At 35.3% G+C, this 26081-nt stretch overlaps 1 protein-coding gene across 2 annotated transcripts in view; it reads left to right on the top strand.

Annotated features, from left to right (window-relative positions):
* The first annotated feature begins 3243 nt into the window (after positions 1-3243).
* LOC150097317 (uncharacterized) overlaps positions 3244-26081 on the top strand; it is a 34852-nt gene continuing 12014 nt past the window's right edge. The window contains exons 1-4 of one of the 2 annotated variants that reach the window (XM_090407158.1): positions 3244-3497; positions 23617-23920; positions 24003-24272; positions 24355-24666. In XM_090407158.1, the coding sequence (XP_090263284.1) occupies positions 23638-23920; positions 24003-24272; positions 24355-24666 (865 nt within the window). In that variant the 5' untranslated portion in view covers positions 3244-3497; positions 23617-23637. Of the gene's footprint in view, positions 3498-6666; positions 6964-23616; positions 23921-24002; positions 24273-24354; positions 24667-26081 lie in introns of those variants that run through there. The other variant, XM_090407159.1, reaches the window with a different exon arrangement.

The following is a 26081-nucleotide window of genomic DNA, read 5'->3' as shown; positions in this document are numbered from 1 at the left end:
CCAATTTAGTTTCTTTTCTTTTCTTTTTTTTTCTTTTTTTTTTTTTTTTTTTTTTTTGTAAATCTCCAAGTTTACTTAATTTATAATAGATGGAAATAAAACCGCGAGCCAAAGTATAACACTGATCTGATGTTTTACTAATTTTTGGCTGCCAAGAAATCCGAATTGCAACAACTACTTGTTTTTCTAATGCGAATCGTGAAAAAGACTAGTTGAGAATCTTGGAATAGAACATCACTAGTAGAGGGCATAGACCTAGACGATGAAGCTTTCCAATGACAATCTTTATTTCAATATTCCAAAAAGTACCTTTTATTGTTCTATTAGTGCTCAAAAAAAAAAAAAAAAAAAAAAAGATTATAAAATCGTATAAAATGTTCGGAATTGAATCCAAAGCAACTTTTTTTTTTTTTTTGCCGTGCGGCTGTTAATTACGTATGTTGTTTTGGTTAGTTTACTATTTGCCAGAAGAAAAACCTGAGTTTTTGAGGGGGGAGAAGAACCATTAACCCTCCGGAGCTCGCAGATGATCTGACAGATACATGTAAAATGTTTAATATAAATATTCTTACACAATTCAGTGTATAGCTTGGAGGTCATGAGTAGCTGTGCATTCATATGCTACGAGTGATATTCCGCACTGTTTTTTGATGTCAGTTTGGTTTAACCCATGTTATGTAAAGGTTTGTGATGTTTGACAGTAAATTGTATCTGAGAGATTCCGCGACCTCCGATGTCAGTATAGTATGGTTTAGTTGTTGCTTTTTTTATTCTTTGTTCAATAAAACGCATCAGAATTTAATCTTGGAGGGGACCCGAGCACTCAAGATTTAATCTTGGGTGGTGGGGGGGAGAGTTGAGTAGACGATTTACGAATACACACTACCCATTGCATACGACCTATGACTCAGCATCTGCAGTGATCGCCAATACAAGTAGTATAGAAATAGAAGACACAACATAAATTTAAAAAAATCAATTTTAATTAGGAAAATATTTTTGGAAAATTTTCTAGTGTTTATTTCCTTTTTCTTTTTTCTTGAAGGGGGGGGGGATAAGGCCCCTCCCTGGGTGCGCCACTGTTAACATACATATCCTCTGGAAAATGTGGTTTACATTTATGGAATACTAAGGAAGGTGGTCTGTAGTTTTCTCCACCTTTGCTAAGAGTTGCCCATAAGTGTACTTATGCTTGCATCCGCCGAAACTTTTAGTTTCTATATATTCGGCACGAAACTCTTGTAGATTCTATATTCGGCTATGAAATAATGTTGGATTCGATATTCACTTAATTTTTACTATCAAGTATTATATTTGCAGTGTTTTTCTTTATTTTATTTTTATTTTTTGCATTTTAGCACATACTAGTAATGAATGTATCTCTCAGATATATCGCGATCTACGCTGCAATTTTACCACCGTGAGCTCCGGAGGGTTAACCCTCCGGAGCTCGCGGTGGTAAAATTGCAGGGGTAAAATTCTTTCTAGATGGTATTCGAATTGTTGGCTTTTCCAAAAGCTTTGTATCTTGCAACTGTGCAACGAAGGTCTTAAAATACTGTTTAATTATCTTACATTTTTTTTTTTACATTTTACAGTTTAATATAAAATTATCTTACATTGTGCATAATTGTACATTTCTTGATCTTTAGGAATAATTGTACAATTATTCCTAAAGATCAAGAAATGGCTTTGTAGGGGTTAACGTCCCTTCTTAGCCACACGACAACAGAAATATAAACAACATGCACGAAGTAGTGCCAGCAGATGATACACTAACACGGTGTGTTTCTTACAACATATTTCGCAGAACCCTAGGGTTCGGCGAAAAAACTTATTGAGGGTCCCCAGAGTGTACAGATATTTATAACTTGTTTCTAAAAAAGAAACCGCCCGTTAATGGTAAAAATACTACCTAACGAAACGTGGGTGTTTCGCTAGGAGGCGTGACTCACCAGTTATTAAAGTTCCCTGAAGATGTTAATATCGCTACAATTATTTATTAAATTTAATTCCCAATATCAGTAAGCAGCGTATTTTTTTTTATTTATAAAAATGTTTTTTGATTAAAACATTTTGCATGTTTATTGTTTATAATTGTGTTTCCGATAAATTACTTCTTTTTACTGGAAGCAGCAGCACCATTATTCTCTGCCAATTATTCATAACAATAAAATAAAATAACACTTATAAACAGTTTCACAGCGAAACAGAGATATGCAGTGAACAATGACATTGTCAATAAACTGAGTTCACGAGTACTGGGCATCGGTTGATTCGAGGCAGTGTAAAAAAAAAAAAAAAAACGTTAAATGAGCAAATGCAGCGTCATATAAATAGAGATCGGTCGTAATGGAAAAGCATCGTATGAACGGATAGTCGTGAAAATATAGTTAGGAATTCAGGTAAGACGTGCTGTTCATGCTGCACTTCTGATGGAGCTGGAATAATAATATATTTCTTATATATTTAGATTATACTAAATTCAAAATTATGTGAATCCCACATAAGAAAAGCATGCTTAAGCGGTACGTTAGTACCGTGCACGAGCTAAGCTAAGAGTTACATAATTCGGAAACCCTGCTCCAGAACAAAACATGGATTTCTTTGGGTTATCAATTAAGGCATGTTTTCAATGTCTAAAGATTCTTAAACTGGAAGGTGACTTTGATCCTCTAGAAGGGACCACCACCCTACTTACTGGAGACCTGAAGTGCCTCGCATAACTGCTATATTGCGTGCGGTAGAAACGCACGCAAAACAGGATTATCTAACCTCATTCCATCCACTGTACGATACGTTTTCATTCTTTTGCGGGTGGGATTCCGATAAATAAAAGTTGATATCTCGTGTCCGTTAATCCCTTGGCCATGGTTTAAAGCACCGTCCACACTGTTAAGAAAGGAAACGCTGCAAAAAGATATGTTAGAATACGAAAGGGGTGGTGCAGATTTGACTCTTTCTAAAGAATATTTCTGTGCAGCAGATGTTAACGTTTGTTTCCTGACAACTTAATTCAGCCAGCTTCTGACACCATTTCAGTTTGCCGTAAGTCACTTCACAGAAACTCACCCCTGCAGGAAACATCAGCACAATGTTCGGTTGCGCAAGTACTAACAGGTAACAAACAGCGTCCAACAACGTAACATCCGGTAACTCAGTAGGGTATTATTACCTGAGTATGTGCACACAGTAGTCACCTGATCAAACTTCACAACTTTCTCCATGCTGTAAAAAGATACACCTACTTATATCAGGTGACTGATACCTGAATTGGACGTCTTTCTCTAGGCGAAAAATAGTTTCATAAATGCGCAACTTACACCCAGATTTCTTCACTCGCGTGTGGCTTTCAAAACCAGCGTAGCAGTAATCAGTCAGATCGTCATACCGGTACAACGCCACCTGCTTTCCTTGTTTTCCACGTGCTGGTCTGATCGCGAATTACGTGGAAATCTAAATGAAGTTTCGAAGGGAAGTTAGCTAGTTTTTCATTGGTAAGTTTTATTTTTACCTCTTTTGCTTTTCGCTAATGTTACATTAATTTTTAATATAGTAACCTACCTGTAACTAAACTACAGAGCACGTATCTATTTATATACTATTTAAATAAACATATTTATCAAAGTTTTAGTGTTGTTTTGTGAGAAAACTTGTGATTATAATACAGGTTTGTATCGCGCTTTGCAGTCACCAGCTCAATTAAAATAACAATAATAAAACTGTTCAAAATATGTTGAACAGTTTTATTATTTATTCCTTTCTAATTTCCTAATATTTATTCCTTTCGCATCTTTCGACAAATATTTTATGCATAGTGTCGAATGTTCTGAAAAACAATGTATTAAGTAGACGATATATTTGCAGTACAATTTATAAAAATGTTTCTAATATATGTCAAAATTGCAAATCGACAGTTATGTGTCGGTGCGTTAGCATTTACGCATATAAAGTAAAACAGAATTATCAAAATTGCTTAAGTTACTTTATAAATTCTAGAATAGGCTTTAAATCCAGATCAAAAGTGTTTAAATTGGTATTGAAGACATATCAAATGGGCTGTGCTTTAGTTTCTATTTACATAACGAACATTCAAATACACTGTTGAAACGAGGGTAAATGTTAATATCTTTCAGCATGCAGCGACAATCGACTAATATTGAGGATTATACCAATGAAACTGTTCAGTATACTAATGAAAATTGTATGTTAAACGGTGACGCAAACATCCCATCAAATGAATTAGCGGAACACTATGTAATTAAAACAGAAGAAATATCAAACCCCAATACGAGTATGTGGCTTTCTATAAGGCTTAACACGTTTGAGTGATTTTCTTTTTGGAATCCATTGCAGTCAGCGACAGACGTAACGACACAATTTTTGTGACGATGTTCACTCCGTTTTCTGTCATTACCGATTGTCGCAGTTAGATGGTGTTGAAATGAGTGCTAACTATTATTCTTGCGCCTAATGAAGAGAATTCGCTAGCCATTCACAGGAGTATTCATCCCCAGCCATGGAATGGTATTCTTTCGCTATTCCTGAAGCGAAGGTGTGGAAAGTCCTGATCCCGAGAGTTAAGTGTTTTTGTGCGTTACCTCTGTTTTCTATGAGGGTTTCCCTCCCCTCAGCTGCTGTTTTAGTATGGAACAGGTAAAAAGCTTCAGCATAAATGAGATGTGAAAGCCGAATATCTTGTAACATACGTTTTATGAATCCAGAACCAGATGGGCAGCAACAGATCTACCCACAGGTCCCAGATGAACCCACTATTGTACTGTTCCCATTAATGATGGGCAAGTCGGAAGGAAGTATAGAAGGCAGATACTTTTAGGAAAGATGTATGCTATATTAAAAGACGGCATTGGAGCAAATATATTTGGTATATTAGAAATGGAACAGTAAATAGGTGGTGGCTGGTTCCCTGACATTTAATGCTAGCTATAAATACGAGGGGAGGAAATATTAATGCCAATTCTGAACAGTCACCTGCAGGTTCTAAAATTTATTAGAGATGTGTATTAGACAAAATGGTGGCAAGGCGAAATCCCGAGAGGGATGTGACTTGAAGCTGTTAAACTTATAGCCAAAGATTGCGTAAGTGTTGCAATAAATTTTTCTGTTACTATACCGTATGGATTCAATCTGAAGGCAGGCTCTCTGCAAGAAAGTGGAACTGCGTTGTGTTAGGTTGGATTAGTCATTCACAAGTAATAAATAAAAAGACGCATGCAACGAATTACAAAAGAATTTCTTGGATGCTGAAGAGATGGTACATGTCATATGTTTACGCAAAAATGGGGGAACTAAAGTTAGTTCCCCCCCAATTCAATGAAAACATCACGTGCATCTTTGTGACTTCGTAATAATTTCACACGTCACGGTTGGGAGATTAGGAGGTTTAAATTTTGTCTACAACAGACTTATTAACTGCCTCCATTGGCAAGACTAGCTAATATAGTGAAGCCAAAGTTGCTAGGCTTATCTTTAGAAAAACTGGGATAAGACAAATTCTTATTGTGAACAATCTAGCGTTGATCCACTGTGCACAAGATCCGACTCTAGCAGACAGGGTCATCTTTCGTTCCGACGTCACACCAGATGGCAAGTTCTCTGAAAATTCAGTCTAAATCGACTTGTTAATCTGGTAAGCATTTTGTGTTGTACAGTTATTTAAATATGGTCATTCCCTGCAGTTTTTTGAGTTGGATTGCGGCAAAAATACATTCGAGTAGGTGATATAGTGGGGGGGGGGGGAAGAAAACACTTGCTGGATTCATAATTTATCAAAATGTACTATCATATTTGTATACATCGTATAAGGACTGTTTACAATAATATGCTTTTTTTGGAAGAGGTAAGAGATATTTTTAATAATCGTTTTTCCAATACTGCGTACTGGCTGGCTAAGAAAATGTCGTTGTCATAGTAACCGGTGAATAAGGAAGCAACCTCCAGTGACATGTTTATGTGAAAGTTCTGCTTTTGGATTCGAGATGGTTCGCAAATTTCCCTATTTAAATTTATTCATTAGGTAGACCATCTGTCTGGAGCGACTTTGGTAGCAGTATACGATCTGTATGGTTTGTTTGCGGTGGTGTCCTAAAACGCAACTGCCCCCATTAGTCGAACTCAGTAGCGCACTCGAGATTTAATCTTGGGGGGGGGGGGGGGGGGAGTTGAGTAGACTATTTGAGAATACACTACGCATCGCATACGTTCAGTGACTGAGCATTTGCAATGATCGCTAATTCACAAGTGGTATAGAAGACACGGCACAACATAAATGAATTTTAACTAGGAAAAGATTTTTGGAAAATTTTCTAGTGTTTTTTTCCCCTTTTTCTTTGAAGGTGCCAGCCCCCCCCCCCCCATCTGGGTGCGCCACTGGTTGATCTTAATATTTTGTCCACGCTACATCGTATCAAACAGATTTATTGTTAATAATCTTATCTAGTTTATTATTTCGGTGATTATTTTCGGAGTTTGATCGTTAAATATCGTCTTTCTCAAGTTGATATTTACTTTGCATATCTACGACAAATATGATAGTCTTATGTACGTATATGGACCAATCTTTGAACATATCAACACATGAATGTTTGCTAAAATCTATCAGCCTAATACAATGGAATTTGATAGGTTTGCAGCTAAACGAATGTTTTGGTCACCGTTTAGCTTACCTTGAAGCCGCAGGATTTCTGTCCTCGTTAACTTTTGGTGCATGACTGCGATGTAGTTTAGAAGTGAAAGTATCCATTAAGGTGATAATTTAAAGTATCGGAATGCTTGACCCATTTTATTAAGGTGGCTCTCTCTAATAGGTCCGAATAAGCATATTTTTCACTCACACACACAAGGCTGAAATTTTAATACCTCACTCCTTCGTTTTGTTAAAAGTGGTTTTCTGTTGTTTCTTATTGATTGATTTCATGTTGACGTCTTCCATTGTTATTCAAGGTAAGTAAACGTGTCGCATAATAAAAAAAAAACTAGTTTATTATTTTTTAGTGATTAGTTTCTTGTTTTGGGTTTACCATTAGGTGATTTACTTATTTTATCATAGAAGCAAATGAAAGTGAGCTTCAATAGCCTTTAATTTGCTTTTTCCTTCAGGGCAGAATGACCTTCGTTTTAGAATAGAGAGAATAGCATATGACAAATTTTGGTAGGGTGCCAACTTTGTTTGTCGACGGTTTTTATTTTATTTATTATTATTATTATTTTTTTTTTTTTTTTGCAGTCGATAACTTCGTTTTATAAAATATTTATGTATACGAAAGGGAAAAAAAAAGTTTAATTAGGAAGATTTATAATTAAAGTTATAATTTATTAAATACGTTTTTTAATTAAAAACAAACGAAAGAGCTATACAGTACTAACTTTTACCATGTTTGGGTACTGCACTTGAGAATAGACTGCTGAGATTGCAATGACTCGTCGCTTGAAAAATACTAAACCAAAACTATGTCAAAAATAAGCAGCTATTTTGTCCTTTATTCCATAATAAAGAGGAAATCGATCTAAACAAAAATTGAGACCGCCTGTTATGTCAGAGGCACCACACATTTCCCACTTGGTTGCGGGGGGGGGGGGGGTGCAATGAATTTCTTTTATTAGAAAGAACTGGTAAGCTGTAGAGAACAGAATTTCTTCCTTCCGCCTCTGTATATACTTAAGTTGACCATGCGCTGAAGTAATAAAAATTTCAGCGCATGGTCAACCAAAGTGCGAAGTCATGTTCCCATAGCAACAGCAAGTTTCCGCTGTCTGAACAGAAAGATATCGTGAATAAATGTTCATTACTTGCAATTATTTTTAACAATCAATATTTAACCATTTAATTTAGTTCTTTATTACTGTGGTTTCTATTGCAAACAAATCCCGCTTTTAATTGGAATTACCGCTGAAACAACTGAGGTCAGTATAGGTTATCAATTAATGGCATGTGTCTGTGTGTTCTATGGCCTGTTTACTTTTTATGAAATCTGGAAACCCTTCCCCCTCACTCCGTGTGAAATCGTCTAAGTCAGCGCTTCCCAAACTGTGGGCCGCGGCCCCCCTTGGAGGCCGTAAGTTTTGTTGGGGGGCGTTAAATAATGAAAACAAATTTAAAATGTTTTTAAGAATAAGATTTTTTAATCTTAAATGAAACGTATTTAATTTTTATCACTTTTTTGTTATTTTTTTATATTTTAATGGAAAAAAATCGCACATTGGTGTGTTGGTTCACAAATTTTGCTTCCTGCGTATTTCGGCGCTTAATGAATATTAGTAAATATGCTTATTCATATGTTTCATTTAAAAAGTATTGATAAGAAGCACAAAAAAGCTTACGAACGAAAAATCTTTTAATATAAATACAATAAACATTATAATATGTCTGTATTACGATTTTTTTTCATCGGGGCCGCAAAATATTTTAATTTTTCCAAAGGGGGACTTGACATCCACGAGTTTGGGAAGCACTGGTCTGTCACCTTCAGTTGAAAAGTCCTTATCCCGTCGATCTAAACGCGGACGAAGATGGTTCGTACTCGCGAACATTGCCATGCACACTCTCTGAAACTATTAAGGTTTTAGTGTGCAACTGCTGTCTTCTTAGTTGATTGTTCACAAAACGATATGCAAATTAGCAATTTCGTCTGTGGTGGCTTATCTTACCACACTGCAAATTACCAACGCTTGGAACTGGAGGCGATTCCACTCTAACCCAATCTGTTTATAAAGTCATTATTTTAATTTTCATTTTGCCATTTTTGCAAGTCTTTATTCTGACCTATCGATAGCAATTCTTTGAACGCATTATTTGAATTAGATATGCTGCGGATGTGAGCAGTTTCTTAAGGAACTGGCCTTGCTACCTTTCGTGTGTCTGAGTGATATAAAATTTTAAAGAATAATTCTAAATTATATTAATATTATATAATTATGTTTTATAAATTATAAAAATATTATATTACATCTCTTACAAATTATTAAAGTATATAACGAGAGAGAGAATTTAAGTGCTTTTAACATCTCCCGGGATGTAGCATGTCAAGCCACGAGAATTGATTTAAAACATGCAGCGAAATGTTTTATTTTGCTTATGAGTGTTTACATTTTCTCATTGAAATAGCATCACATGATCTTTTATTTGAAATCTAGAGAAGCTTATACTGCATTCAAATAATAATCTACAGTAATTTTCAAACATATTAAGCTTTTAATAGTTGTACCTTATTTATGAAGTGGCTACATCATGCCATTTGGGCAACGTAATCACTTCCGGTTTCCCTCTCTCCACACCCCGATACGCAACTGTGAATTATGTGTATATTTAGCGTACTACACCAAAACGAGACAGAAAACGCCACACTTGAATTCGCCGATCGGTGAATTATAAGTACAGCCAAGCCTAAATCTGGCACGAGAAGCGTGATTAAATGTGCTTGTTGTTCCTTGACTGTTTTTTAAAATCAAGGTCAGTGAAATTTTTTTTAAAAAAGGTACTTTATGACGTAATTATTGAAATTTGAAACGTCGTTATTTTTATTAATAAAAGCATAATTTTTAATCTTTACGAGAGAATTTAAGAGATTAAGAGAGTATCTTAATATCCCTAATACAAACCATCGTAATGCCATCTATTGGCCAAGAGTTGAACCGTAAAACATTTTCTGCTTGTAATAAGAATGAATTTTTCTCCTATGAAAACAAATGTAAATTTCTCCTAGGGAAAATAATTAAGTAGACAGTAATGACGTGTCAAGTGGGTAAGGACAGTTTAAAAAATTTTTTTCTTTTACGTGATACCACATTTCAGCAAAGACAGAGGCACTGGCTTGCCATAATCAAAAAATATGCGTATACAGTCATCCCTCGTCCGGGTTCCGTTCCATCCGGCAGGACGTAAGTCGGTACATTAAATCAGCAGAGTTACAGGGGTTAGGGACTTAACCGTAATAAGTATACTGTCATTTTAATTTGTAAACTTTATTATAATACTGTACTGTGCGTTACTGCCACAATAAAACAGGAGAATAATCACCCAAATCTTAATTCTCAATCACATCTTCATTACCTTCTCTGTCTGAACAATCAGGCTGTGGCTCTTCTGGTGTAACCTTTGTTTTTTTAATGAAAATATCCAGTGTGCTTTGCTTATTACTCTTCTATTCATCACAAATTTGTTCATAGCAAGCAAACGCATCATGTACTTTTGTTTCTATTATTAAGTAGTGTTCAACATTGGGGTCAATGTCTTCAGCCATTTTGAGGACATCGCTAACTGCAGACAACATTTCTGCAAGATTCTTTACTGTAAATTGTTTAACTACCACTTCCTGTTTCTCTCTTCCTCTTCTCATTTTTCCTCTTTTGCAACAGTTGTTCCTCCAGTTCGACCAATTCTTCGTTGGTCAACTCTTCAGGGGAACTTTCTACGAGTTGATTTATGTCGTCATCATTCACTTCGAGATTCAGATTGTTTGCTAGGCTCACTTTACAAACTTCTAAAATCATGCAGAAACCTTTTTTTAATGTCTTTTTCCATATGCCACTCATACTTTTTCCATATGCCACCCAAGTCACAGCAATATTTTTAATAGCACGATAAATATTGAATGCTTTCCAGAAGTGCATGAGAATCTGTTAATTTCCTTCAGTGGCAGAAATGGCTTGTGAAAAAGTTCTCCGTAGATAATAAGCCTTAAACGCTGCAAGAACTTCCTGATCCATCGGTTGGATCAATGAAATAGTCTTTGGAGGGAGAAACATGAACTTGATTAAGATTACCGCTATAAGACGGATGAATTGCAGCATTATCTATGCTCCAAGAAAGAAAGGAACATTTTCTTTCACACAATAGCTTTTTATTTCACTCGCATAACAGTTGATTAAGGCATCCTCGAACAATTTGAGTCATCAAAAAATTCTTATTGCTCCGATAATGAACTGGAAGAGTATGCTTCTTAATGTTTCTGAAGATTCGTGGATTCTCACTCTGCCATATCACAAATGGTTTCAGTTTATACCCAGCCACATTACCCGTAACAGAATCATGATACGGGCATTAAGTGCTGTGAAACTAGGTATAGATTTTGGCTTTTTGTGGATGAATTGTCCGCTCGGGCATTTTTTTTCCCCGAAACAAGGACGTCTAATCCATATTAAATATTTACTGTGGCAAATAATTTTCCTCCGTGATAATTTTATCCAATTTTTCCACTAACTCCTTGGCAGATTCCCATACATTTTCACATTTATGAGCACAAAATGCTGCTTAAATCCCGGAAGAAGCGTTGAATTCGTAGTCATATTCGGGTTCTGCTTTCTCTCTTCAACCTGTTGAAGAGACTTGGTGCCTTTTTTGCGGTTAAGGTGACAGTGCTAAGGGGTATGCGCTTTTGGCATCACGGCCTCTATCCGTGATGCAGGTAGCTTTTCCATATCACCGATAGGACCTTGTCGTCACTATCGTCGATTTAATGGAAGCAGATCCTTTTTCAGCCTCTACGATTTTATCCTTATTTTTTAAAATGATCGTCACTGTAGAATGAGACCATCCGATGTCATATGCGATCAGAGTGACGGGCTTACCAGCTTCATGTTGCTTTATAACTTGTAACTTCGTTTCAAGATTAATTGCTAGTCTTTTTTTGTGATTCTTCACTAGGTTTTGTGATTGTGCGTGTAGGGGGCTATGTTGCACAAAACATCGCGAAATATTTAACGATAAATACAGAAATAACCCATTTCTCAAACACAAAATCAACAGAGGAACTGTTGAGATACGTGCTCACTGCCGAGAGAGGTTACTGCTGAAAGTGCTGTTGTCATTCTGCATGCTTTATCTTACGCTCGCTTGCGTCTGGTTCGAAAGTATAGCCGAAAATGTTATTTATTCCATTACGGCAGTGTTTCTCAAACTTCAGATATCGGTGTGTCCCTTCCTAAATTTTCATTATTGCCAAGTACCCCCTTATCAAAATAATAATAAATAAAAATAAGTATTTCGTTGTAATGTCTATTTTATTTGAATTTAGACGTACATGTAAACAAAAAAATATGCTTTATTTTTAATAGAACAAAATTTGATTCATATAATTACTTTTTTATCAGTCGCTATCGTATACGATCTTCGCGTTGTTGCAGGCTCGCAATGTACCTTCATATACGAAGATTCACGAGTGATCGCCCTTCAAATTTTTGCAAAGTGTGAAGCAGTTATCACAATTTGAGTAGGAGAATTCGTATATGATTTGAGAAATATATAAGTTTAAAATAATTACTTTTTTCTTAATGATTCCATGCTTTAATGATGCATAGCCGAAAATTGCCACGTACCCCTTAAAGACCTTTCACGTACTCCAAGGGGTACGCGTACCACACAGAGAAACACTGCATTATGGGATCACGGAGGTATCTTCGAACGAACGCAAGTCGAGGGATGACTATTTGAAGAATTAGTCATTCGAGGAATTACATGATAGCACCAAGACTACAAAAATTGGCTTCTAACAGACAGTTTTTAATGCAGTTACGCAAATCTAATACTATGTTTTTTAAAAACTGCATACGTTTAAATCAATATTCTCACTTGAGGGCACTGGTGCTATGCTTTAGACCAGTGGTTCCCAAACTTTTTCAGGCCACCGCCCTCTCGAATCCATAAACTCATCGTTAGTGTCCCCCTGTCTTACCTGAGCCCACCCTACATTCAGAAAAGCGATTCACACAACCCACAAGGAACGGTAATAACATTTTAAAAATAAACTTATTAATTTATAATTTAAATTTATTTTAAATCCCAAAAAAAAAAACCCATTTAACTTTAATAACAACTTTACATTGAAAATCTAATAAAACATTGTATAATAAGGCTATTCAATAGCAGCTATTGACTTGAATGTTCTGAAAATCCTTAATGTGATGGATGGGTTTCATGAAGTGATACCAGTTTTCCTATATCTGGTTTAATATCACTTAGCAGGTGTCTTAAATCTGCACGTTCAGTTATCTGGAGTCTTATTCAAATTAAGCTGATATTGAATCCAAAATTATTTAAAAGCACGAATAGAGAAACCACAAGAGTTTCATGCCGAATACTATAAAAGTTTCGGCGGATCCAAGCGTAAGCAAACCTTTCATGACAGGGGCAACTCGTAGTAAAAGCGGAGTAATACTGATTACTATCCTTAGTATTTCCCATAATATAAAACGCATCTCCTAGTGGACATGCATAACATCATACATCTCCACTAGGAGATGTGTTTTATATTATGGGAAATAGTAAGGACAGTGATCAGAGCTTACTTCATCTTTACTACAAGTTGCCCTTGCCATGAGAGGTTTGCTTACGCTTGGATCGGCTGAAACTTTTATAGTATTCGGCATGAAACTCTTGTAGTTTCTCTATTCGGCTTCGAAATCTCTTTGCAGAAAGAGCAGAAATCTCTTTCTGCAACCAGAACTCTTCATAAGATTTTAAGATTTCTTAAATTTTGGCTTCAGCTCAGTCATTTTGTAGCTCAGTTAGTTCTTCCTCCAAGGCTCCCACTGCCTTTTTTGGTATCGGAAAATGGATTTATTACTTAATCTGGAACTTCCAACGAAAGTAAATCCTTGATCTACTTGCCTTGTCAGGATGTACATTTTTGAAATGTTCAGTTATTCCGGAAGGCTTCATGGGCCTCATTTGAGAAGACCCTTTCACAAATTGGCACCTGCTGGTTTATTGGTGCTGGTATGCATCCATATTTCAGGTATTCAATGCTATACTGCCTACATTTCTTTGACGTATCTGCATCTGCCATTCTATTCTGGAACATGCAGAAATAAGCGTACTTACATATTTGAAAGCAGTTTTTGTAAATAATCTGTACCTTTAATGGCCTCGCAATATAACAGAACCTATAATTTGCCAAGCTGTGACACAACACTTACATAGCTAAAAGCTTCACATTTTTGTTCAGTAAATAAGAATATCGAAAAATACATTATAGCACACTCAGTACTATTAAGGTAAAAAAAAAAAAAGGACCACTTCAGAAATTACCAACAAAAAACTCGAAAAATGTCTTGGAAACAATAATAATCAAACAGCAGCAATTAATTATTGCACATTTCAGCATTTTGCAGCACATCTTCAGCGTCTTCCTGCTTGCCACTTGGCGCCCCCTTAAGTAATCCCGCCGCCCACTTTGGGAACCACTGCTTTAGACATTCCACGAAATTTATTGAAATTCTTGATTATCATAGTCTGAATATATCAAAAAGCTACATGACAGTCGGATGTGACGTAATATTTCCATGGTAACTGTAGGATCAGTTTTAATAGCGAGTGGTAAGGTCCATGATAATACGGTGCCTTGGCACAAATATTGCTTTTACACTGAGATAAAAAGGGGAAGAAGCTATTTTAGCCCTGCACGTAGCACGCTATATCACAGATAACACGACATAGTTTTGTCATTTATTTGCACTTTTTTTTAGAAAACTGTATTAACCATGCACGAAAATTATTCATTGTTATATATATATATATATATATATATATATATATAATTTTTTTTTTTTTTTTTTTTTTTTTTTTTTTTTCTGGATACCTCTCATACCTTGACTTGGAAACATTCATCGAAGACGCTCCCACAATATCCACTGGCAACGCATTCCATCCACTCGCATCACATGCCATGAAAAGAATCAAAATCTCAAATTCTTTCTGACATGTCCTTATGCAGCCTCCAGAAATGACTCGGAGTTCTCCATACTCACAAGGAGCAAAATTTCCTTCTTATTTATACTGCAATCTCCCCTTACTAAGGGATCTTACGGCCATCCACATATAATTGAAAGGTTCCTTCTAGACCATTCTCAATGCCATTTAGAGGGACAAAAGATATACAAAACCAGAATTCTGTGGTATCCCACTTGTCGCCCTGGTTCTCTTATCATCCATATGACTCCTTCGTAGATCTGTTTTTCTTTTGTCCTTGTTCTTCCAGATGAGGCTGTTGAGACATCCAGATATACTACAACCTTTTATTGATCCCTCTCGTACTTCATTTTGCGTTATGTCATAACTGTTTATTTCTAATCCTAAATATTTAATTTTACTAACTCGTTCAATTATTCTCCCTTTAATTTCTAATAGGTTCTTTGACACCTTTCATTGTAGTTTTTTCTGTTGATATTTTCTTTACTAAATACATTCAGTAGTGCACAGAAATGTTTTTAGCTCACCTTCCTTCGTTTTCTGCTAGTAAGATTCTCATCACCATTAGTCAATGTTTTTTATTTTTAATTTGCATTCCGCATTTTGCCCATCTCTAAATTAAAAAAGGCGGGACTGTAGACAAGGTGATTCATTATTTCTTCGGTTATTTTAATTTCTTCAGTCTGTCATTGTTCTATATTTATTTTAGAATCTCTGTGTGTGTGTGTGTACTTAATTAGTTCTAACACTTGTTTTGATATTTTCTCATTTTTAACGTGGTTATTATACTTTTTTTTTTAAACTGTATTCTATCAAATGTTTCGTTAAAGCACATGTGAAGAGGTTTGTTATATTCCATTAATTTCTCAATTCTTTAACATTGCATCTGTTTTTCCTAAATCCCTGTTGCTCTTCTGATAATTCAATTAAATTATTAATTAAATCTCCAATTATTTTTGTGCATAATTTTAATGTAGGGCAAAGCAGAATTATTCTTCTGGATTTCTTCTGCCTCCTTTCTTAAAGATTGGAATTATTAAGCTCTTTTATTTTTTCTTTTGCTATTTATTCTTTCTTTAAATACTGTATTAAGAAAAATCCCAAACTTTTAAACAAGAGATTAAGTTTTTATTTCTTCCTTAAACTACAACGTCCCATCTTTGATTAGTTTTTGAATTCAGGACACACCAAACTAAATTTTGCTTAAAGAAACATTAAAAACTTATATGATAATATAATTTAAGATATTTAAAATAAGCATTAGCGAGTTTAATATAAAAAAATACGTTAAAGGTTCCACTGGATAGTAAGCCGCTTGCTTCATGTTACTTAAATTGTGTTATAAATAATATGCATCAGCGAAACTGCCATTTTAACTATTATTATTATTTGCATTGGTTATCCACTCCCTTTTTTTGGTAGTTTTGAGGTGTACGTGTGTGAGAATCGAGGCATGATTCATGTTGTTCATTACGATATCGAAATCGCTCAAAAAAAACGTTCTTATCGATACATTAATCTCAATTTTGTGGGAGAGTATAGTTAAGCATTAATCGACTGACATATAAACTACACGCTAAACGCAACGTTCTGTTAAGCACTTAAACTGCCGTGGAGCAGGTTTTTGAGAGAATTATAAAAGGAGAAGCTTCTCTGAGCTCACCAGTAACAGGTCTAACTTCTGCATTTTGATGTAGATCATTAGTTTTTGAATTCTAAACGCAAAACTGCCAATTCCAGGACACACCATCTGAGTCACTTAATTTTAAATTTCTACAGGGGTGTAAAAATTCATAAAATTTATTTTCTATTCATTGAAAGGAATTTGATTTGGAAATGGTTAAACGAATTGACTACGCATTTACTGATATACGCGTTTCATAAAACTTGGCAGCGTTGTTTTTAACTGTAAATGGCGTAACTTCAAATTTCCGACCGGAATCAAACATACTTTGTGGTTTCCTTTTTATATTTTCACTCTTTGAGACTCAATTTAAACTTCATACTTCCGAAGCGTTTGCATCTGCCTCTCAAAACGAGCAGACATTCCTTTTGAATAAGAGCAGCGCATCGATAAAATATGATCGTGTAAGTGGTACTGTTTATCTCATCTATGACGTCATTATAGAGTAGCTTCATTCAATTACACAACCTCTGTATGTCACGCATATTTCGCCAGTCTAATCGTTTGTAAATGAAGCTCCGTTTGTTAATTATATACCAAAATATGTATTTGCGCAATATATTATATTTACGAAATTAAATGGTATGCTTTCTTCTTCTGTTGCGAAATTATGTTGATTACCAATATAAAAAAAGTTATTTTAAATACAATAAAAAATGTTATTTCGAATATGCAACTTGTAATCAAGTCGAGGCATAGGTGGAGTTTGTTTTATGCATTTTTACAGCATGTTTGAATCGTCTGCTTCGATGTAAACGATTTTGTCTTTTGCCTCTTATTTCTTACTCGCTATTGGATACTTGTATAAGATTATTCTGTTTCTCATATTTTATGTCTGTGTTCATGTGTACGTGTTTTTTAATTTTTAAGCAATCTTGCAATTTTTAAAATGCAAAGTTTTAATTTTTTTTTTTTGCGAATTCTTAAAAGTGAGTGGAGATATAAATATATATATATATTTTTTTAGAGCGCTTTCGAACCTTCTAGTTCAGGTAGTTCCTATTTTAGGAATATTAGTAATCGATTAGCAAGTCATATAAACGTGTGCGCCGCAGCAGACCACTACTCTCTTCCCGCATGCTCAGATAGGCGACTCGGCAAGAAAACCGTTGTCGTATTGGGATGATATGATCGCAGTAGGGACAGACAGAGGGAAGTATAACGGAAAAGGAAAGATAGCAGGAACTATGACATATCGTGGAGTAATGGAGACCGAGTTTTTATCGGTTAGTGTGTACCAACCGATAAATGATATTCAGTTTTGGTGTGAGGTATTCTATCGTGGTATTTTGCAAGCGGTCTTTAATGGGTAAGAAACCGTTCCTTCTAGTCACGAGGCTAACTTCGATTAATGATCATTTACCAAGATTCGTCTTGTTTTTGGTTTGGGTGCGATTATGAAAGAAGAAACTAAACTATGCAGCAATTACATTATGTACGTGTGGGACTGCTTAACGTATCGTCGGTAAAACTTTATTTGATATAAAGACTCTTCCCAGACAGAAGTTTAAACCCAAGATATTTTTAAAGCAAAGAGCAAATGTCGCGTCGTCCATATGACTGCGCTAGAGACGTCAAATATCCGACGAACTGTTTGTATTACGTATTTATTTATTTTTAATTAAAATGCTTATTTTTTTTTTAAATGATACCCACCACGAAAGACTAAACAATGTCTATTATTGCTGCGATATTGCTTGCAATGACTTGAAAAATGACAATCTCCCCCCCCCCCCACCTTCCAATCTGTGCCTCATTGGGATCCGAACTTCGCAGCCTTGAGGCTTGAGGTTGGAAAGCTGAGATCCAATCCATTTTTGGCAACTATGGATGGTAGTGAGAAATCCTTTTTTAAAATAGTTTGAGATATTATGAAAGAAAAGAATTGAAAATAGATTGAATACTTTGTTTTTGTCGTAATTTATAGTTGATTTTAATGGTTTTTTTATCACTCTCCATCAACATCTATAAAAATGTCACATGATTTTTTTAAAGTTGTAATTTCGTTCACTGCTGAGTTTATCTTTTTAAATCAAAGCAGTTATTAATATATTTGCAAACATAATCAAGATTACATGAATCATTAGATAAGTGGTGGGCATCCATTTTATCATTCACCGGCTGCACTGGAATATTTACGGATCATTGGAATGGGGAGTTAAAAATCGAACTCGTGCACAAACCTCGTTCTAATATGATTTTAAGGGTAAAAATTAATCCAAGCATCAGAACAGTGTTGTATAATTGGAATTAAAAGAAAGTATATCATCATACTCTTGGTTGTGCTATTCTTATTATCCGGAAAAAAAAAAGGGGGGGGGGGGGGTAACTCATCGTAGCGTCAGATGTCAGTTTTGCTCATGGTTTGGGAATTTTATGCATAAACCCGTCGATTTATATTCAATTATTTGGGTAAATGTCATGCCAATACTTATTGGTACATATTTTATTTTTATAGTCTTATTTTTAATATTAATACTTAATTTTTGTTCATGCAATTACTACTGAGACCACTAATGTTTTTATACCTTAGTTATATAGTGTGTATTTTTTTTAAATAAAATATATCTTAGTTTATTGTCTTAAAGTATTAATTTCTTCCATTTAAAATTTTAATAAATATTTTAATGTAAAACTGATGCCATTAAATAAATTTTATAAACCAATTTAAAAATAAACAGCTTATATTTTAAATTTAAAAATATTTAAGATTTATCAGCAGGATTGATTAACTAAATAAAAAAAAAAAAAACAGTGTCCCGGAGAATTATTTTTAATATTGTTATTAATATAAATATAATGCAAGACTTCGGTATGCTAACGAGAGAAAAAAAAATGAAGTTGACATATGCAAACAAAGTTTGAACAAGGAAAAAAAAAAAAGTAATACTGCATGCACACTTTATTGTATATTGTTTGCCTCTAACGAAATTTCATGATCGATTCACCTTAATGAGATTATTTTAGTTCAGCTAATTACAACTATTCCACACGCACTAATTCTGTGTATTCATTGTCTTCAGGCTGCGTAATGACCTTTACCTACATTGATGAGAGAAGCTTTTCGCAGAGATGTAAAATCTTGGCAAAATGCCAACACTGTTGGATACATTTTTCTTTATTGCAAAATAGCATGATTATTTAGTTATCTAGCTTTGTTTGAGAAATCGCTTTATCATTCCTTCTGAAAACAGGTAATTTATTACACAGCATTATAGGCCTCGGTAAAAATGAAATCTCAGATTAAAACTGATACATAAGACTACAAGATTTCTCTAAAATGGTCGTATGTATTGGGAATTTTTGAATTTCCTGCTAGCAGCTGTACCACATCATGATACAACAATCGGGCTCCGCGAGAGGCGGGGGGGGTTGGAAAGAAAGCTGCCGCTTTTTTCATTTCTCTATTTAGAGAACACAGCTGTCCCCCCCCCCCCACACACCTTTTTTTTTTTATGCACAACTAGGGGAATCCTTATTGTCGAGAATTTTAACAGAAATCTGATTCGTTGGTAATAAGAAAGGTCGTTATGCCCCCACCTTCTCCTCTTCTCTCGAATTCTCATCGTTAATCACCGAGACATTTCTCTGAGTCACATAATCACGGTGAACGCGAAGTATCATAGAAAACATTCCTCAGCATATAAGTAGCAGTTCGGACAATGACCTTTACTTTTGACCTTTGATTCAAAGACCCGGATATTCGTTTCCAGATAGTGGAGGAATTGAGACTTCTAACAGAACTGTTCACTCTCGTGGATAACAGTTAAGTTGTATTTGCCATTTGAGTTTCAAGCTCTATTTCGAAAGTCGTCTTGCATTACAAAGGATTTCTCCGTTTATTTTTTTTTTACTTCAGCTTGTGTGATCTCATTGTCTTTGCGATGCCTTGGATGCACAGCAGACTAAAGGTATGTTAACTACAGAAGGTTCAGATTTCAAACTATAGATCAGATGAATCTGACCCGTATTTTGCGACATTACTCTCCCTCTATTTCTCTAATGATACTGCTGATTCCTGAAAGGGTGTAGCCACATTTTTAACACTTAGACTAATGTTTATCAATTGAAGTAACGCTTTAAAATACGAATTTTGATGGCATAGGTTAGGTCAAATGGATTAAGTACTGTGTGTAAAAAATAAAAATAAATTAAAATAAAAAAAATCTATTATATATTGTGCCATTTACTGCTAACGTTTATATCTATGGACATTTTTCTTATTAATCTGAAAAGTTGCTTTAGAAACCAAACATGGAATTTAGCCAAGCCACTTTAAGCCTTCGGCGGTGGATTCATCGGGAAATGAAGATGAATGGTTGGTTGATTTGTTTTGGATTTATGGCCGAAACAACTAAGGCTACGAGATCAGTGTATTGCATCTGATTTGTTTTAAAGATGGAGAACTGTTCTACCTCTGTATGAGAGCAGTTAAATCACTTTGAGCTGAAAAGTCCTTATAAAGGTTCTTCGTATCTCTTAGGCTATATTCAAACTCAGATCTTTCCAGTGAGAGGACTTTATTCATACAAACGGAGTTGCGGAGACTCGGGTAAAGAGGAACTAGTAGATCCTGTTAAAAATAAGTACACAAATCGAGGAATAAAGGGCACACTGCTCATTTTAAGATTGTTCAGGATTGGGGAACAGAACTCTCACTACACTTTCCGCGTTAAAAATAAAATTAAAATATCGGACAAAACCATTCTATTTATATAAACAGTTTGTAAATTTTTTATGCTAGTAGTTAATGTAGGAAATTTATAAAACGTGGGGCATATCTTCTGAGCAAGTACGTTAAGTAACAAAAGATCTGTTTCTCGAACAACTGAAGGTGGTATGTAAAGTGTTTCTCTACGTGTTTTTGGATCATGCCCCACCTCAACGTCTCAAAGATTTTGATGCCTCCCCCTCTAGCATAATAGTCAGCCAAATTCTCAAAAAGTATAATGTAAATATGGCCATTTTCTAATTGCCCCCAAAATATTCAAATTTCCTCCCGGTGGGACGTATGCCCCACGTTGAGAAACACTGTATGAATTAAAAAAAAAAAAAAACAGTGAGGAAGACTGTTCTAAAAACAGAACTGGGTGGAATGAAAGACGAAGAGAATAAGAAAAAGGAATGTTTCAGAAAGTAATTGAATGAATCCAGGTTTTTGTTTTATGTTTTAACGAAATTCGTTTCTCAATTTAAAAGTGGTAACATATTTTTCTGAACTTTCCATATACAATGGTAAGTTGGGGGATTGTGAAAAGGGAGTTTTTTTTTTTTTTTAAAACCAGCCTTTAATAAAATTTAGAAAATTGAGAGCTCTCAAGATTTGTTAAATCAAATAAGCAAAACTTACAGTGGATTTGTGTATATCATTGCAACTTCTTGTTCTTGGTAGGCGGTACTGGTTGGCTGAGTTAATGGTGTCTCTGACTCAACCCTCAGGGTGTGGTTTGTGCAATAATGTTTACGAATATCTTTTTGGTTGAAGAGATTGTCATCCCAATATGAAATCAGCACTACCTCCCTGCTGACTGGAGGCTTGAAATGGCTTGACTAAATGTTAAATGTTTGGTTTCTAGGGTGGGGAGTTTCCGGATTATTTAGCTCTTACCTTAAACGCATAAATAAACGTGTATTTTATGATCCGTTCAGGTAGTAACATAACGGCTATTTTTGTATAGCAACACTATTCACTAATTCAGTCGAATCTAGCCTTAGGTATTCTAAACATATAATTTTGCATTGAACTGATCCGAATTTGAAATGATTCCATTTTGAATGGTATCCTGAATACTAAATTTCACAATTTCATTAAGCTTAAGAGAGTTAACCTTTACGATCTGTTTATGTTTTTCAACTGGACCGTTTTTAAGCTCCAGTTGTAGCGATAAAAAAATGAGGGGATGGGTGGAAAGCAGTTTCGAAATATACACAAAACTGAGACTGTTTCAAATTGAATTTTCGACTGACGATATTTGTAGCTTTCGCAAGAATCGTCATGTGTGCGATATTTACATTTTCAAGAGAACTCCCGATATTGGTATGTTTTTTTTTTTTTTTTTTTTTTTTTTTTTTTTTTTTTTTTTTTAACAAAAAGTGTGTGCGTGTCAAAAATTACAGATAGTTTTAAAACTAAAGTTCTTTCATGTACTAGTAGATAAGAGAATTTGGTGTTCAGTTTTTCCCCAAAATGTCGTTCGATTTGAAACCAAAACTTAAATGAGTGGACAAATTGTAAGAGATCCTAAATCTTTGTAATCTTATATTTTGCAATATCTTTTGTGTGGAGTTGATGGATAATTGTGATCTCCCCCCACACCAACTAAAGGTTGTAAACTTATGGTACGTTAATACCTTTCTGATTTTTAAATTATATAATTTTATTTTTCATATAGTGCGGAAACTTCTCTAGAAATCAAGCATGAAATTTTTACAAGCCACTTCAGTGACTGGAATAAGCGGGATGGTGGTCTCACACAGAGAAATGAAATTCATCCTCCACATACAGACAGTTGCAAACATCCAATGCCCATGGAAAGAGTGGATCCCGAAGTCTGTTAGGTGGGAAAACAAATGAGACTGTTACCCCCTCGGCCATCCTGGCATTATATTCATTCATCATTGGCCTTTACAGCTCACGACTAGCATTTTCTTTTTTCTCTCTCTCCACACATATATTTAAATTACAATATACTGTAATATATAATATTTCATGGGAATTTGTATCTGAGTATAATCTTTTATACCCAGATACAAATTTATACCATCATTCGAACTAGAAATTTTTATTGCATTTTAAAACGACTAGGAAAAAAAAATAAATCTGAGCTGATGTATATACTCAGAGCCATGCGCTATTATACTCTATTAATTTTTACTTTGTTCCAATTTGCGATTTGTTTAATTAGCGCTTTTTAACCTTACTAATATCGTAATCATTAGTTCCAAAACAATAGATACAAATCTGATATGGGAAAAGTTTTTTTACGATTTTCGAAATTAGATCCTCGTTCCAGTGCTTACTCAACAACGCGATTTGACTGCCCCTGCGTACTTTAAGGCAGCTGCAAAATGAGTCATCCTTTTACCCTTAAATTCCTTGGAATGTGTGATGAGGTCATCTTACAAGATAAACGCTGAGTATTTGCAACATGCTGCCTTCAAAAATTTTAATTTATTTAAACAGCATGATGAAATAAATGGCTTTATCGTAATTTTTTTTTTATTTTAGGGATTAAAGAATCCAAAGACCATGGTAGCCAATAAGAGAGAAAACAGTGAATCCTTTCCCATTAAGAAAGGAGTCAATGTCATTGACAATGGAACCATCAACACTACGATGACTCCTTACGAACTCAAACAGGAGGAAAAAGATCCAGGTCCGATGTCAATATGGCGAAAAATCTGTCTCGCTCTCTCTATTAAGTTACTGGCCTTGTACGTTGTAGTATTCGCATGGTTGTTACCCTGCAAACTTTTTCCTGCGGGACAGTTTGATCAGAGGGGTAACATGACAACATTCTTAGAAGGCATTGGTAAGCACGACCTGAAATTTTAAAATAATATTAACGATTTTCAATTGACTTTAAGTTAACGATGGTTTTCTATTATCTATAGATATTTCTACCAATCTGGGTGTTGTCCCCATACCTGGACAGAATGCATCGGTAATTGTATTTGGCTTCACATCGTTCTTGAACGACTCGAAGACATTGAATTACGGAATTATGGCTATCAACTCAACTACGGGATCCCCAGTGTGGCAACATCCACTCACCTCCATCCCAATGTATACTTATTGTGGAATCTTTGGGGTTAATAACACCTTCCCTGCCTGTCTTGTTGTAGAAAGAGAAGGATGGGTGATGTCTCTGAATGCGACAGATGGTAAGTGTGGAAGCTCTTGGTTTACTTTGTGTATTTAGCTGTTTTTTTCCCTTTTTTTTATTTAATATTGTTTTATTTGCAGGCGAACTCATCTTATCTGCTTCTCTCACCAGAGAGGGCCCCATTGAAGACGTTGGTTTTGCCACTACCATCCCCGATTGCGATTTTACTGAGAAGTCCGTTGTCATCCCTTATATCACAACTGTACAGAACGTATCCGACCCTGAAATGTTTGTAAACACCGTTCAACTAGCTGTTGTATTTCCCACTTTTGGTTTGCTCGGAAAACCCTTAACACTCAAATGTGAGAACGTTCCTCGTGGGCTCTTCACCTGGAAGAACAAAGACAACACAACTGACCTCATGTTCAGTTGCATGGTGGAATTGAAACACGGTAAGATCGTTTTAATTAGTTACCGTTGTTTAGAGGAGTAGTACTTAAACTTTATTTCATTTCTCTAATAAAAATGCATAAACATTTATGTTTCATGGAAAACAGTGAAAGAAAGGGCATTTTCTTTTACTCTTTTCTATATTCTTGGGGGAGATTTCTGACATTCTCCTTTACCAAAACTTAAGGAGAAAATGTAAAACTTATCAAAACAGGCGTGCGACAGAATCTGAGACACGCAGCGGAGATGCTCTCAGCGATCCTGAGGAAGACTCCGTTGATTGGATTTTGCATCTTCTTTGCCTCATCATCGTGCGATCTCTTACATCTTTCGATGCTTCGTCATAGCGCGCATGTAATACTCTTGCGTGCTGTGTAGCGCATTTGTTGAAGGAAGATGGTGAAAGATATTGTGACTGATTCTCTAGTCAATAACACTGGGAATTGCTATGCGAACGAAAGGATGTGTGATTTGGAAGAAATAAACATCATAAAACACTTCATTTATAATTGTTTTTCCTTGTTCTAATCCACATAAAAATAATAAAATTGACATTGTATTTACAGAAATTCTGGAAGGAAGCAGTCCTGGTTGTTACTAATATTTCTGAAGTATTCAGAAGTATTAGTAACCATCAGTATGTGTATTTTTCATAAATGGACTCGAATAATACGAGTGTCAATGATGAGAAAAGCAATGCGTTTTGTGAAGCAGCCATGTGTCGGATGTATTAATTATTTTTACGCTTTGGAGGCAGTAAACCGCGTGTATAAGCTAGGATAATAATGTCAGCGTCTCATAACGTAGCGCACAGGACATGTTCACGAAGTTGGAACAAGATTCGTGGATCGAAATTCGGGTCGCTCGTAGTATGAATGAAGCAGTTGGCAATGGCGTGCTTCCATACAATATACGGCATATAATTGATTTACAGGATAGTCCACATGGACGGGTTTGTAAGCTCATCTGTAAGACGGGCTTCGTCTACCGTTCCCACAATTAGGCACATCTGTAAGAACTTGCCCTTTTAGGTTATGGCATCGATACACACTGTGAAAGTGCCCCCCTTTTTTGGCATTAGGGCAGGGGCGAATGCTGGTCTTGAAATTCACGCTTGCTTTTATCATTCAGGAAGTGAGAAGCGTGATTGAAGTCTGATTAGCGGAATTATGAATTACTGACACATTTAAAACTATGTGCAGGTAACCCTCGTATAACGCGGTACTTATACAACACGGTTTCGATATAAGACGGTCTACAAACTGTAATAATCTTTATCTTTTCATATATTTTTCAACGTGCGACTTAAAAATCAAATTTTGTCTTCGTTCAATTTGCATCTGCCCGCCTAAATCAGCCAAGTATGCAATGAGAATTATACAAATGATGTCCAAGAGATTTCACTTGGTGACGACCT

The sequence above is a fragment of the Typopeltis vanoorti genome, chromosome 17, assembly GCF_054136105.1.
Source record: "Typopeltis vanoorti isolate ZY-2024b chromosome 17, IOZ_Tvanoo_1.0, whole genome shotgun sequence".
NCBI classification, from domain to species: domain Eukaryota; kingdom Metazoa; phylum Arthropoda; class Arachnida; order Uropygi; family Thelyphonidae; genus Typopeltis; species Typopeltis vanoorti.
This window is presented reverse-complemented; position numbering and strand designations above follow the sequence as displayed.